Raw genomic sequence first — 15395 nt, 5'->3', positions numbered from 1 at the left:
GATGTCAAAGCATCCATTTGTGACAGCCCTTACCTTTTCCTTGCACTGCTAGGAGTGTCAACGTTGAGAAAAGCTATTTGCCCATCCCCGTCATGGATGACAATCATTTACACCTTGCTAGAAACCCATAGCCCAAAGTCCACAGCTCTCAATGCCATGCCCTGCAGGGGCGTCAAAGCATACACTTGATAGGCCTTTGTACCATTCCTCTACCAGAACACTTGCACATACCATTCCTGTACCAGAACACTTGCACATACAAACACTTTCACATACCATTCCTGTACCAGAACACTTGATAGGCCTTTGTACCATTCCTCTACCAGAACACTTGCACATACCATTCCTCTACCAGAACACTTGCACATACAACAATTTGAGGTGTGCTGGCCTTGCATTGGTAGACTTAATGGTTCTCTCATGTTTGACCCTCAAATGGTGCTTGTTTGGAAGTTGATAGAGGCTAGAGCTGCCTTTTACATGGCACTATCTTGTAGGGAAGATGCAGCTTGTCCCTAGCAATTAAGCCATTTAAGGCTCTTTTTATAACACATGACTACTATCGGTACCATCATAGCTGCAAAAAGGAATGTTATTGCTGGCACCACCTCCATAAATTAAAAAATGCAAAAGCGGTGTGAAAAACCTACCACCATCAAATCAAACACATCATTGAGCGAACCCATTATTTGCACCATGCATTGAAGCTGAGAACGTGGGTAGCATGGTGTACAATCCATGAATAATCCAATGCCCTTCCACATTCTATCTTGTTAGCAACCCATGAATAATCCAATTTCATCACATAAGCTCCACAAGATGGAAGTTTCACACAACCATTCTTCCCAAATCTGTTGGAACAGAATCTCAAAACCTTGAGAATTAATTACCCTCTGTCCACCACAAACCTTCCTTTCCCTGTTAAGAATCAATATTTCCTGCACAAAGTTCGGACACCCAAGATTGGGTGCCTTGGGCTCTCTTGATGGTGTTTACAGACAAAAGCTTTAAAAAAAAACTAGTGCCCACTTTCATTAGAAGAGAATCTCATGGTGACCCGCTCTAGTTCACTCACCCAAAGCTCTAGCGCCCAAGATTGGGCACATTGGGCTCTCTTTTGTGGTATATACAGACAAGAGCCAACAATTAAAACATGACAAATCCCAGGCCTGTGCATCACCATATGAGGAACTACCTAACGTAAATGGTAGCACCCCGATTCTCAGCTGCAAAAAAGTAAAGTTTTACAGCTGGATAGATTATTCCCATTACAAAAAATAATGCATTTACATGACCAACTGCAAAAACCTGGAGGCATTCCGGGCTGTTGCAATTAGGCTAGCTGATAAAAATCATTCTTTCTTGTTCTCGGTCACATGAAAGGGTTAAAGAAAGTTAAAAATAACCCTTAACATGTTCTGGTGAGATGAAGAAAAATAATTATGAACACATTGATAAGAGGAAGTAGTCTTTTAGAGGTCATTCAATCTCAGTACATTTGAAACTTGGCTTTAGTATCTTTAAAGACTTTTTCTGCAATCTCAGCAACACTACCATCTGCCCTTTTTATTTCTAAGTTCGCCTTTTGATAAAGAGACGTCCCTCTGATGGCGTCTGCGATAAAATCATCAAAACCAATGGCAATTGCTGCTTCGGCTTGTGCCCCATAGACCAGCCGCTGCACAAAACATAACAATAGTCAAATCACTAACAGGCTAAAGTGATGCCATCTTACAAGAAAAAAACTGACTTAGCATACCTTGATCCTTGAAAGATGTATAGCACCAAAACACATCGGGCACGGCTCACATGATGAGTACATCTCACAATCAGAGAGTTCAATACGTCCAAGTTTCTTACATGCCTGCCAAAACACAATTTCAAAACACTAAAGACTACACACGTCTCACATTGCAAGGCTCTCCATACAATCATCTTACCTTCTCACATAGATGTGAATAAACTTTAAACGGGAATGTACAAAAATGTAGTAATAAAGCAAGGAATTCAGTCACAGAAGAATAAAAATGGAAAGCAAAAGAGGAGAAATTTACGAATAAAATGCCCCAAAGTTGTTGAAGTAGACCTAAGATCAGTAGGAATGATGTATATGAGATCCCCTCATGCATAGCTTCAGGCTCTGGATCATCAACTATAATTCCTCACATACCACCTGGATCTTGAACTGTTGATAAGGTAGCAACATAATCTAATGGATCACTGTGGTCCTAGCTACTTCTGACCAGTCACAGAAGAACAAAAATGGAGAGCAAATTCACGAAAAAAAATGTCCCAAAGTTGTTATGGTAGACCTAAGATCAGTAGGAATGAATCCCCTCCTGCGTATCTTCAACCTCGGGATCATCAACTATAATTCCCGACATATCACCTGGATCTTGAACTGTTGATAAGGTAGCAACATAATCTAATAAATCAGTGTGGTCCTAGCTACTTCCGAACCACCAACTCAAGGTTCGTCTGATAGTGGGATAACTATATACCTAGATGAATCCAGGAACATGCCCAAATTCACCTTTTAGGAACTGCATGTTATATACTCATGGTGGTCAACCCACAAGACTATATAACTATCAACTCCATTATGCATAGTATAGACTAGATACTATGACATCCCCACTAACGTCATCAATGCCCAATAGTGGGTGTAGAACTCTGTATCAAGATATGCTCTCACACACGCACTCCACACACACACACATAAGAGCATATATTCACACAAAGCCCTTCGTACTGAGTTTCTGTGAAACCTCCGGAGATGCAGGGCAGACTCAGCCATAATAAAGCCTAGCACTAAGGGAAGTAGCAAATAGAAAGAATTAGTACATAGATTTGTGATAATCTTGGCATTTCATGCAAAAGAAAGACTTTAAACAACAAAAAACACTTGAAACGATGAACAAACAACATATTGTGCGATTAGGAGCACAATTTGTTCTGGATTGAGCACTAATCCACTAAGTCCATCGGTTTCCCATCAGCATTGGATCACCTAAGAGACAAGGAACACAGAACCCATTTGCATTGTACATCCTCCGCTCCTTGTATACATAACTGATCACGTTTCTAATAGAATGAGTGGAAAAATCCTGAAAGAACTTAAGACATTTCTTTCTTGCCTGCTTGAGCCTTTGCTTGGTGATGCAGAGATACACACCAAGTCTTCTAACAAAAAATTGGCATCTTTCCTATGCTAACCTCTCTAGTGTTTGTAGCATCACACATACTACCTGAGCCTTTTCATGGTGATGTGGCACTACACCAAGTCTCCCAGCATATATTTGACATCTTCCCTACGCTGATATGTCTGCCCTGCTTGTGCGCCCTTGCATCCTTTATGCATAGAGCCTCTGTCCCATCAGCTTTCGCTTGTACCATTACCATCGAAGCGCCTTTCATGGAAGCACACCGATGGGAAGTAAAAGACATGTTGTAATCATCTTTTCAGCAATAAAGCAATAGTTTTCTCCATCTCTGTTCATTTGCAAGCTGTGCTTCGCTTTGCCATGGAAAATTCTGTGTTTGTGTGTGCACCACAATCTATTATTCTTAAGAGTGCATTTGTGAGCCCTTATTGACGAAGCAACACAGGCCATGAGTGACAATGAGTCTAAGCACGTAGATGCTTGTGATGGATTTCCAAGTTCCCGAAAGAGGTCACCTATTAAATTGACAAGCTAAGCTCAGGAAAGATGGATGCCAGCTCAGAAAGGGGAACTTTCAGCATTGACAGCAAGAGGAGGTTTGGGAAAGGGCTCCAGATAAGGGGCAATAGGGGTTGAAAACCCAATTTTGCAGACCAAAATAAACATATTACGTATTTGAAAGAAAACAGGTGCTTCAGAATTTTGTCAAGCTGAACTAATCCACAGGCACAAGTGGCTGAACACAGCTTAGCTAGCCCATTACCTCAGATACCATGGGCTTAACTTTAAGAACACAATCTCAAATACTATGGGCTTACACAATTTACCTCACGAACTGCCGTAACCTCTGCGTGAGCTGTTGGGTCGGTATATTCCAGAACCATATTGTGACAGCTCACAACAATTTCGTCATTCAACACCACAACCGCCCCAAAGGGTCCCCCATGCCCACAGTTCACACCTTCATAAGCCTCCTCTACTGCTTTAGAAAGAAAGTTATAATCCCTGTCCTGGACCTCTGGGATCAAGCAAAATGCAAAAAATATAAGTGCAATATTCCTCACCTAAGGTGGTTAAATTTTGAATTTTAAAATTTTCCAGCAGGCTCCAGCCTGAGTGGTAACACCTTCAGCCTACTAACAAACAAGTCTAAAGTTCAAACCCTAGCATCTAATATAATTGAATGAACTCTCCAAAAAAATGGATTTTCAAAAAATTAGAGTATTGAGACACATAGCTGCACCCATGGGTGAGGGGGCCATCTCAACCACAAGTATCCTCAACCAACAGGCAATCCTTCCCATCCAAGCCCCCGCCTCTCCATCCCACATGCAGGTTAAATGTGTAAGCAGCCTTCTTATACCTTCATGATGTCCGGGGAAGGTTGAAGCAACAGAAATGGTATTGTCATTTTCCAACACTGTCAATTCCACTGGGAAATTAATCATTGCTTAGAAGCTTAACAAGAAAGAATGTAGAAAAGTGTGTGCATCTGATTCCATGCTACATGCAGACACTTTGTTGTAGAAATACCACACCCAATGTCCTCACCTGTCTCATCCATTGAAGCGAGCTACCAAGAAGGAAGATCTGTCTACTGCTTCAAATGCCAATCTGCAGTTATCTCATTCCTGAATACAAAATATGATCCTGATTTAGTGCGGCAAGCATTACAATGTAAGTATTGCCCTATTATGCATAAAAATTCCTATAAAATGGGTTCTCACTGCGTTCAAATGTGCACAGAGTAGCAGGGGGGTGCGGGGAGGTGTTAAAAAACCACAAGGATGCTTCTGGAGCTTGTCCTTGAGGAGAGGAATAAAACCCATTGTCAAAGAAACAGTTACCATCAGAACTAAGTAGAACTTTTGAGAAAGAGGGGGATGTAACATGAAGGAAGAGAGAGAGGTTTCGATCCCTTTGGGCTGAGGAGAGAGATGTTTAGAAGCCATGTTAGAGCAAATTAGACACCTCTCATTTCTTATAAGTCACAAAACGTGTTCTTGTTTAAATGTAAAATGGAAGGTTCTCAACTCATGATGGTTTGCAAGTGACAACCATCCTGAGAGAAAGAGAGAAGGTGTTGTAGGTAAAAATTGAGGAGCACTAGCACAGGGAACATGAAACACGCTGGAGGCTTTTTTCCACAGGCTTTCATTCAGGAAGTCTCATGAGCATTATATAAGGTTCAAAACAATTAGAAGTAGTAAGAACCCAAACTGCCAAGACACAGACTCAGGCCTTGACAACCTTCTACAGCCAAGCTCTAGCCACTCAATCAAGTAAATTGGTTTCAGGCAGATGTTGCGGTCCACTTCTTAGAAAAAATGGTAAAACTTTTGTTCACATGTGATTGATTTCAAAATGTTAATGGATGAACACCGAACTGGGTGAGCATTTTAATCTGCAGTGCAAAGGATATGGCCCCATGCCAAGGGTAAACATGGAGATCTAAAGCATGTGTTCCATTGATTTGCCCCTCCATAGGGAAACCCAAGGCACAAAGAAAACACATGATTGTGAGAACAATTAGTGCCCAGAACGGCCTATAAGGATCTTCTCAGAGGGCTTTAATGATATCGTGACGCATAAGGTTGGCGAGATCTTGCCCAAATGGTTAGCCCTACCCCACAGAAAACTCTGACACCTGCGGTGACAGCCCACTTCACCATCCACCAATAAAAAGAGATGTGGGTTGGTTAAAAATCAATAGCATACAGGGTATATAATGTGCATCCAACAGATAATGGGCATCCAACACAGACGCTCAACTACCTTGTATACATACAATACGACATCCAACACAGACGCTCAACTACCTTGTATACATACAATACGACATACAAAGCATTCATAACCGCCCACTACGGAAAGCAGATGTGAATTATTAGGGGAGTCTGTAAAGCAGAGACCCTAATCAACCAAGGGTCATGGCCAGTGGTGATGTGCAGGTAGAAAGCATACATACAAGAAGCAGAGAAAAAAAAAAAGGGGAGACAAGGGTACCTGAATGCCAATGAGTAGGTGGTTGCTTCGCTGCAGGAGGCTTGTGGGCACTTCTTCCTGTGTTGTGACTCTCTCTCTGTCTCTGTCTCTGTCTCTCTCTCTCTGTGTGTGCGCGCGCCTTTGCCAACCACAACGCCACACCAAACTTCTCCTTTTTCAACCAAAAGCCCGTTGAATTCTATGATGACAAACACTTGAAAGTCTTACCCTTTTATTTTTGGTACTCGTTCACTTTTTGAACTCTCTCGCAGCCACGTGGAAGATTTACCCTTTCTTGGAATTCTAATTTCTTTTTTTTTCAAATTTAATTATTATCATAATAGTTATAATTATAATTAATAATTATACTATATTAGCCCAAGACATGTGCCAAGGGACCCCCCCTCTGCCCCAACCCAACAATCCTCTTTTCTAAGAGCTCTTTGTGAAAAGTACGGGGGAAGTGAGCTTGAGCTCTTGCAAGCACACACACACTCACACAAACCCTATAAGAGAACACACAAGGTGAGAGGCTAAAAATTCTTCTTCTTCTTCACACAACAAAAGAGGTCTACAAAGAAGATAAAGTGACTAACACACATAATAGAGTATATACAAGCGGTCCATAATGTGAACACACTAAGTGGAGTGGGTAGGTGTGGACTAGTCGATATAGTCCAGCTATAGAATCTCTGGCAAAGATATGTCGGTGCCAGCTACCAAACCCGCCAGTAATATAAATGTCGAACGGTCATGCAGGCGCCTCGTGAGTGTCAGCTCATGTTGAGCTTGACATCTCAACACCCTTTCCCATTCAAAGGGGCTCTGGTAGTTGTGGGGCACCGGTGGCACTTCTTTGTCCCCCAAGGTAGAGCGAATCCTCTTTCCTAAGAGCCCTTTCCCATTGGAAGGGGCTCTCGTAGTTGTGCGGCACTAGGGGCACTTCTTTGTCCCCATAAAAGGAAGGCAACCGCTTCCTAATTTTGTGGAAGAAACTAGGTGATAGTCCCCACCTTCCATGCTTCTATCATACATGGAATCAATGTGTGTAGGCTTTTGCAAGCAACTATTCAAGTAATTATAAAAATCTCTTTATGTCTATTTTGTTTAGTTAAAAAAGCACCTTAATATATGCACTGCTTATCATGCAACAACATTCAAGAGATGGGCCACATTACAAGCTTTTTTGCTTAAAGCAACCTTACTATCAGCACCCAAAGACCCTCAAGTTTATAAGCAAAAACCATTGGCATCATCATCCAAGTCTTTTGCATCTTGTATCAAGAAAGATAAGAAGAAGCTTGATGCCCAAAACAATTCAAGAAATTCAATGAGGCGAAAGTCACTATAGCTCTTTTAAGGGGTAAGCAAACCCCTAAAGATGCTGCTAAGTGTTAAAATATGGTGATATTGAATTCTACTTTAGACAAGGGGGAGAAATAACCTTTGGTCTAGAAGTGTGTGGTTTGATTTTCCTAAGGTCTTGAAGTGTACAAAATGCAAAGTTTGGATAATCATAGAAGCTGTTAAAGTAGGTATCTTTTCTTATAGTGAATAACATGCATGAGTCATACACGGAGGCGTGGAGTTAGAAGAGAAAAATGTGGGGAAAGATGCCTCTTTTGTAGGCATATATATATGTAAGCAGCTTTGAAATATATGTCATTTTTCTTAGAGTTTGGGTGCACTTTTGTTTTGATGATGTGTAAATTCATCTTACTTAATGTGTCATTAGCCTTAATCTCATTTAAGCTTTGCCTAATTTCCTTGATCATGCTCTCTCCCATGCATTTCAATCCTAGATAGATCTTTGATTTTAATTTGGTAGCCTAGGTCATAAGCTCAGGTTTAGCTTTAGCTTCTTAATCATAAGAAATTTATACTTAATTAGCCTCTCATTATCCTTTATTAAAGAATAGATTAGTGCTATTTTTTGCTCAAATAGAACTATGGTAAAGTTTTATTAATCATCTTACTTTAACATCGAGATTTGAATAACTAAGGGCTAGCATTTTCCTTTGTGAGTTGGGCTTCTACATAAGCAACCCTAAAAAGGAGATGAAGGTACAGCAATTGTGTCCTTAATTAGAGACTAGATTAGTGCTATTTTGTTGCTCAAATAGAACTATGATAAACTTTTTTTAATCATCTTACTTTTAACATAGAGATTTGAATTACTAAGGACAAGCACTTTCCTTTGTGAGTTGGGCTTCTACATAAGCAACCCTAAAAAGGAGATAATACACTAAAAAGCAACTATGTAACGACACAACCAATTACTATTTTGGCTAGTGCTATTTTGTTGCTCAAATCGAACTATGGTAAACTTTTTTTAATCATCTTACTTTTAACATAGAGATTCGAATTACTATAAAAGGACAAGCACTTTCCTTCGTGAGTTGGGCTTCTACATAAGAAACCCTAAAAAGGAGATAATACCCTTAAAAAAGCAGCTATGTGACCACTCAACCAATTACTGTTTTGGCTAGTGGAGAAAGCTGTAACAATGCACCTAGCATTTTTTTAAAGAGGAGAAGGCTCATCTCTATCAGAATTATCATCGATAGATGTGGCCAAATTGATGTTAAAGGTGGCCCTATATCAATCGATAGATGTGGCCAAATTGATGTTAAAGGTGGCCCTATATCAATCGATCAATTGTATAAATATGGAAAAGATGGTATCCTTTGTAGATGTACAAAAAATAATGAGATGGAGCCATTATGGGAAGCATCACATAGGGGAACACTTGTGATGTAAGCACGCCTATAAGGTGGCCCACAATGTTTAAGGACACAGCCAAGTATTATAAAACTTGTGATGTGTGCCAAAGGTAAACCATTCACTGGGATGGGTGATGTGAGCACGCCTATATGGTGGCCCACAATGTTTAAGGATGCAACCAAGTATTACGAAACTTGTAATGTGTGCCAAAGGGCAAACCATTCACATTGGGATGTGTTATGAGCATGAGGGGTTTCTCTTTCAATGAGTTAGGTTCCTTGTTGAAGGAAAGTTTGATTTATGCACTAGTAGAACATGTTTAGAAGGTAACAAATGCCAAGTGGATGTATTTATTTTGTGTAAACACTAGTTTTTCCATGTGAGATGTATTTTGTGTTAACCCCACATCGAGCATATGACGATCTTTCTCTGTCAAGGCCTGAGCAGTAGAATGTTGCTAGATGTCGTTGTTGTTTGCTACTGCGAGTCACAAATACATTTATAACTACTCTCTGAAGTTTATGACTTGTAAACTACAAGAATGCAGTGTAAATAGCTATGCTGCTCTACTATTGAATCTACATAGTTTTTGAAGCTTAATGGAGTCGTCTTTATAGCCAAGCCGCCTAGAGATTCTCAAGATCTTACCTTTTCCTCTCTGGCTTAATGAGGATGCCTTTCACTCTCTCATTAAACTACTAGACATAGAGGTCCTTTTCCAATGTTGTTGTTTTCCACAAGGAAGCTGTTTCTTCAAAATTCACCTTAGTAAAGACCACTAATCTAATGAGTTATAAATAAGCTAGGAGAGAAAAACCAAGCTTTGATACCATGTTAAGAATCATGGATCAAGCTCTCCTAATGACAAGATATCTACCTAATCATAAACTAATCCTACACTAATGATAATACTAATCTAATGTGGATAAAAATGAATAAAACTCATCATGAGTATGTGTTAATTAAGATGCACTCAAGTACAATTAGACACTAAGATAAATTATCTTGGATACATAAAGAGACTTGAGATAAGTGCAAGTGATATGTTCGTTGCTTGTTGTTGAAACTGGATCCCTTTTATAGAAGTTGGGTACATGCTCTTGGGCTTCCATATGTGGGATTATCCTTGCTTTACCTATGTGGCTGCTTTGCTAGGCTTGTACTTCATTTGGGCTACTCATACTCACTCCCTATCTCTTCCTTGTGCTCAATGGCACCAAATTTCTCAAGAAATTCAACCAGATGATGCAGATAACTTAACCATCTTTTTGGCTCACGGGGCAAAAAAAAACACAAAGAATATCTCATATAACTTGATTAACTCTTTTAGTTTATCCATCAATATCTCCACTACTTCAAAGAACGCCATCCAAAATTGAGAGATAAACATGGAATTTCTATCGTTTATTTTTCTATGAGGTAACCCACGAAGTTGGAATATGTCTCGCACAAAAACTTTGGTAACATCTAGTGCAATAAAGGTTTTCTTCATTGAGATCAGATGTGTGACTTTAGTTAGGCCTATCAATCATCACAGATATAGAATCACACCTTGCACTTACCAACCTGCACTTATACCATGGTAGTCTAGAATAAAATCCATGTTTATGCATTCCCATTTCATTTGTGAAATATCCAAGGGATGCAATTTTCTAGGCATTTTTACTCTTTTGGCCTTAATTCTCGGGCATGGAAGGCATTGATGAACGTGCTGAAGTACATCCTTCTTTAATCTTGGCCAAAAGAGACTCCTCTAAATCGCCATGAAATTCTTTACATAAATAGGATGTCCTACAATTGGGCTATTATGAGCCTCAATCAAAGTCCTTTTCATGAAATCTCCTTCCCTAGGAACACACATGCAGTTATTGAAGTACAAACAACTCGCTTCAAGTTTGTATCCTTGAATTTTCCTCAATTCCTAGGTGGTCTTACTTTCTTGCATTAATAAGGCAATGATTACGGCAAAATAACTCATCTATCCCAATCTTTTCCTTTTTGTAGATAATGGATTGGAGATCATGGTGTTATTACTAGTAGTAAGGAAGCTTTTTGACTAAGAGCATTAGCAACCACATTCTTTCTCTTTTCTAGACGTAAACTTCATCTCAAAATCAAATTCTTGTAGAGTTTACATCCACCTACTTTGATGCATGTTAAGATCATTCTGAGTAAATATCCACTTTAGGCTCTGTGGTAAGTTACCAGAGTGAATCTCTATCCAAGAAGATAGTGCCTCTACAAAATCGATGCATGCACAATTGCCAAAAGTTCTAGATCCTGAACTACATAATTGCACTCGTGGGCCTTTAGTTTTTGGTATTATTAAGCTACCAGCCGTCCTTCTTAAATAAGGATCCCACCAATAGCAAATCCACTTGCATTTGTGATAGCCTCAAATGGATTACTGAATTTCATCAAATTGGTCACTTAGGTAACATCAGATTGGTCACTAAGGTAACCTTAAGCTTGTAAAAGCCCTTTGACACATTAGAGTCCATTTAAGGTATGTCCTTTTTAAGAAGAACTATTAAAGGCAATGAAATCTTGGCATACCTTAGGATAAATATTTGATACCCTCTATCAAGCCAAAGTCCTATAACTTTGTTTACAGCCTTTCACTTAGGCATTACTCCTTAAGCTCAATAGCTTCAAGAACAACCATCTTGTAGGCTCTCTTAGTAGTCGGTTATTCTCTAGGTATTAACTCTATTCTATGATCCACTTCCCATGCTTGGGGCATCTTTGTTAACAACCATCTTGTAGGCTCTCTTAGTAGTTGGTTATGCTCTAGGTATTAACTCTAATTTTGGCCTTGGTGCTCCACTGTAGTAATTCTTCCCTTTTATTCCTCTCCCAAGTTAGCAATTATAATAGCCTTTGCTCTAGCTAGCTGAGCTTAAAATTTTCTTCTTTGATTTTACCAATTTTGGGAGGCAAAGGTCCTTGATTACTTTGAACAAATGCAACAAGTTGGGTAATAACAAGGGCTCGTAACACTCTGGTTTGGGTAGGTAGTAACATGAGTATTAGGAAAGTTCTCATCATATGCCCAAGTTGCTAGCATTGAAAACATCTTCGTTCCCTTTTACAATGATCCTTTAGACATACAAGAATCTTATCTTCTTGGCCCCATACTTTTAGGCCTTGACCTCTGCTCCTCTTTGGTTTGGGAAAGTTTTAATTTCCTCCCAAAATATTTTCTTGCCGAAATCAAAGATCTCTTGGCATTGGTTGTAGGTTTCTTGACAGAGAAGCCTCTTTTGGAAAGGGTTTAGCAAAGACAAGTCTTCAACCATTCTAACCGCTTTAGCTAGATGTCAGCTTTACATTCTTAACCAAGGTGTCCATCTTACTACACTCATTACAACCAACTACGTAGAAATATTCTACCATAGCATCAGTCTAGTTTTGAATGACTTCAACAAGATTATGGCCTACACCTTGGAAAGAGGCAGGTTAGAATTTATATAGTGCTTCTTGGATGTTATTATCCAATTCCTCCATGTATGGCAGTACATTTCGAGTGGACTTTCTTGCATGACACTTAGTTATCTAAAAGAAAATTTCCTTTTAAATATCAACCATTCAAAGTTTTGAAAAATGAAAATCTTAATAAAAACAAGAGAACATCTTTATAAATCTTATTCCATTGCTGGGGAACTCAACTCTTGGTTCTAAATAATTGAAAATACCTATGTTGCCAAACTATTATAAATTTTTGATGTGGGAGATATATATCTCAAATGGTTTAACCTAGACAAGTACTGTCAAAGCGAACAAGCTTCTACCACAAATCTATACTCCTTTACAAGGCATAATCCCTCCATAATCATGGTCAAACATAAATTTGAGGCATAGAATGGTAGATAATCAATGTCTATCTCTATGATAATTTTTTCTTTTGTCTTATCCCAAATGTGTCTCCATATGAATATAAGTTGCTACACTCTATTATTGGCCAAGTGTTGAAATGCAACCTCAATAGCTTCTTGCTTACGAGAATTGGGCAAGTTCTAGGCCATTGCTGTATTATTTAATTTACACATTAAAATAAAAGACAATAAAAGCCATTGCTGTATTACACATTAAAATAAAAGACAATTATAAACAAAAGAAGAAGAAAACACCATATATTTATTCTATCATTTATTTTTGTTCAAAGTTTTAATCTGGCAAAAAAAAACTCGGATTCTTGAATACATAGATTGTCTTCAGCATGTCTAGACATCCCTTGATAAACCCTATTTGAGACATGTGGGGCACTTCAATTGAGCTAGAATAAAGTAGCAAAGAACTCTATAGGCTCTACAATCATCTCTAAGATTGCACGCTAGAGGTCCAATCAAAATCATTGCAAGTGAGATGTTCTCTGACCACATCTCGCTAGCCATGGCACTAATCCTATGACCATTGAATCATCATTATCTCTAGAGAATACAAGTAGGGAAGTAGAGCTCCTTGTAATGTTGATAAAGAGAAACTCTCTCCTCTCATCTTGCAATAGGCATGAGATGCTAGAAGCCAAATGTGATCATATCCTTCTCCTGAGATAACTTAGGAATCCCTGAGAGGGCATCTTGTCCTTTTACTGTGGTACAATGAATCTTTGACATTCATTGGATTCTTTGCAAAAATATAGGTGTCATGGATGTTGGAAACTATAATCGTGCTTGGAGGACCTTTTGTGTTGTTACTTCTCTAGCAAAGTGTCCTCCTATAATTCTAGAGCGTGTGCATTCTTCGAAACATAAAACATGTATAAATTCATTCCCTCCGACACACCTCTACAAAACATCATCTTTACCAAGATTATATAATTGTCTGCTAGCAACAAGTGGTATGACTAAATTTTTGATACTGATTTTCTAATAAAACCTACCAGTCCATGGTCTATCAATAGACTCATTGCTAGAGGACTCTCTCGGTCCACTCAATGATTGCTATATTCTATACAACCACTTACTCCTATGCATCAGTACTAATCGAGTCTTTCATAGTAGCATACCAACTACTCATCTCATCAAAGACAATATCCCTGATCACCCTCATCTCACGTGTGACACGGTTATAACATCTCTACTCCTTTTGCTCAAGGAAGTAACTAATGAACACATATTTTTTAACTTACTACATAGCTCATCAGGAATGTGCACATATGTAATGCATCCAAACACTTTCAAGTATAACAAATCTGGTTTTCTACCAGTATACTTCCCCTCAAAAGTCACACCATGTACTGACACATCGCATATGAAGGTCGTGTTCATAATGTAAACTATAGTCAACTGCTTTAACCCAATAACCCTCAAGTATACACATGACCATTCACCAGATCCTACACTCCACTACAACGGTCTATAAGATCAAATACTTACCATGATCATTCACCATATCCTACAAGTATACACATGATTATTCACCAGATCCTACACCCTCAAGTATACACATGATCATTCACCAGATCCTACACTCCACTATGGAGGTCTATAATATCAACTAGCTACTACCAAGTGTTGAATTATAGATCAAACATTCCAAAGGGTGTCATCACTTAGTAACCAGGTACTACTTGATTGGTCCTCTCTATAGAGGGCTTCCACACACTAATATTTTACTATAGAGGTTATCAAATCCAATGAAGGATAACCTTCCCATTTTCAATCATTCAAAAAATTCTACCACAAAGGTAGTTCCCCAAAGTAGTTGGGAGCTACCACAAAGGTAGTTCCCTAAAGCACTTGGGCTACACAACTATGGAGGGATTCCACACACTAATATCTAACTATATACATTATGGAATCCAATGAAGGATAATCTTTCAATGACCAATCATTCTAAAAACCCTACCACAAAGGTAGTTCCCCAAAGCAATTGGGCTTTACCAATAAGTAGTTCCTCACTAACCGAAAACCTCAATTGTTACACCACAAGGTAACTCTCTACTAGTTGTTGAAACCAAATGTTACAATCAAACGGGTTTAAATTATTTTAACTCTCACCACCACACCAAATTGGGTGAATCCATGAGGTTAGCCTCTCGCATAAGCTCCCATGTGTCAGTGGGTCACTAGAATGTCAATACAAGGAGGCCTCCTAGGATAGAATGTCAATACAAGGAGGCCTCCTAGGATAGAATGGGTTCCAAACGTACTTGCTCTCTTATTTGTGAAGTCATAGCAACCAATTCACACTTTTCTTTTCTAAGAATTCAACAACAACAACTGATTAAAATTCTCCTCATTTAGAACTAAGTCCACCCTTCTCTTCCATCAAAGACTTTATGAGATGAGTGTGAAAGTTTAAACAACTTCCTAAAGTTGGCGAGCTGACTAAACAATCCAGCTATCAATTTGCTCGTGGCATAAAGTAATCAACTTCACGCCAAAATTGGTGTGTATAGACCTAAATATTCCCCACTTTCCAAGGAATGAAAATACAATTGCTTCCGCTTGGGAAGTTCACTTCATTTAATGTGAGAGAGTCTGATTCCTTACCTATTTACAATCTATGGTTTGTAGC

The 15395-nt window shown here is 38.9% G+C and overlaps 1 protein-coding gene across 2 annotated transcripts; it reads right to left on the bottom strand.

Annotated features, from left to right (window-relative positions):
* Positions 1-1228: 1228 nt before the first annotated feature.
* On the bottom strand, positions 1229-6353 carry LOC147604213 (guanosine deaminase-like). 2 transcript variants are annotated; one of them, XM_086795385.1, is made up of 6 exons: positions 6171-6353; positions 4716-4795; positions 4528-4596; positions 3992-4182; positions 1760-1864; positions 1229-1678 (listed from the first exon to the last, which is right to left on the bottom strand). In XM_086795385.1, exons 2-6 carry the CDS (start codon positions 4726-4728, stop codon positions 1490-1492), a joined length of 567 nt encoding a protein of 188 aa, XP_086651511.1. In that variant the 5' UTR covers positions 4729-4795; positions 6171-6353; the 3' UTR covers positions 1229-1489. The 2 variants fall into 2 exon arrangements, with proteins under 2 accessions (XP_086651511.1, XP_086651512.1); XM_086795386.1 differs by having other exon boundaries at positions 4528-4584.
* Between the last annotated feature and the right edge of the window lie 9042 nt (positions 6354-15395).

The sequence above is a fragment of the Cibotium barometz genome, chromosome 62 (genome assembly GCF_041138505.1).
Source record: "Cibotium barometz isolate CiBa-2024 chromosome 62, ASM4113850v1, whole genome shotgun sequence".
Classification (NCBI taxonomy): Eukaryota; Viridiplantae; Streptophyta; class Polypodiopsida; order Cyatheales; family Cibotiaceae; genus Cibotium; species Cibotium barometz.
The sequence above is the reverse complement of the archived record's forward strand: the minus strand, read 5'-3'. Positions and strand labels throughout refer to the sequence as shown.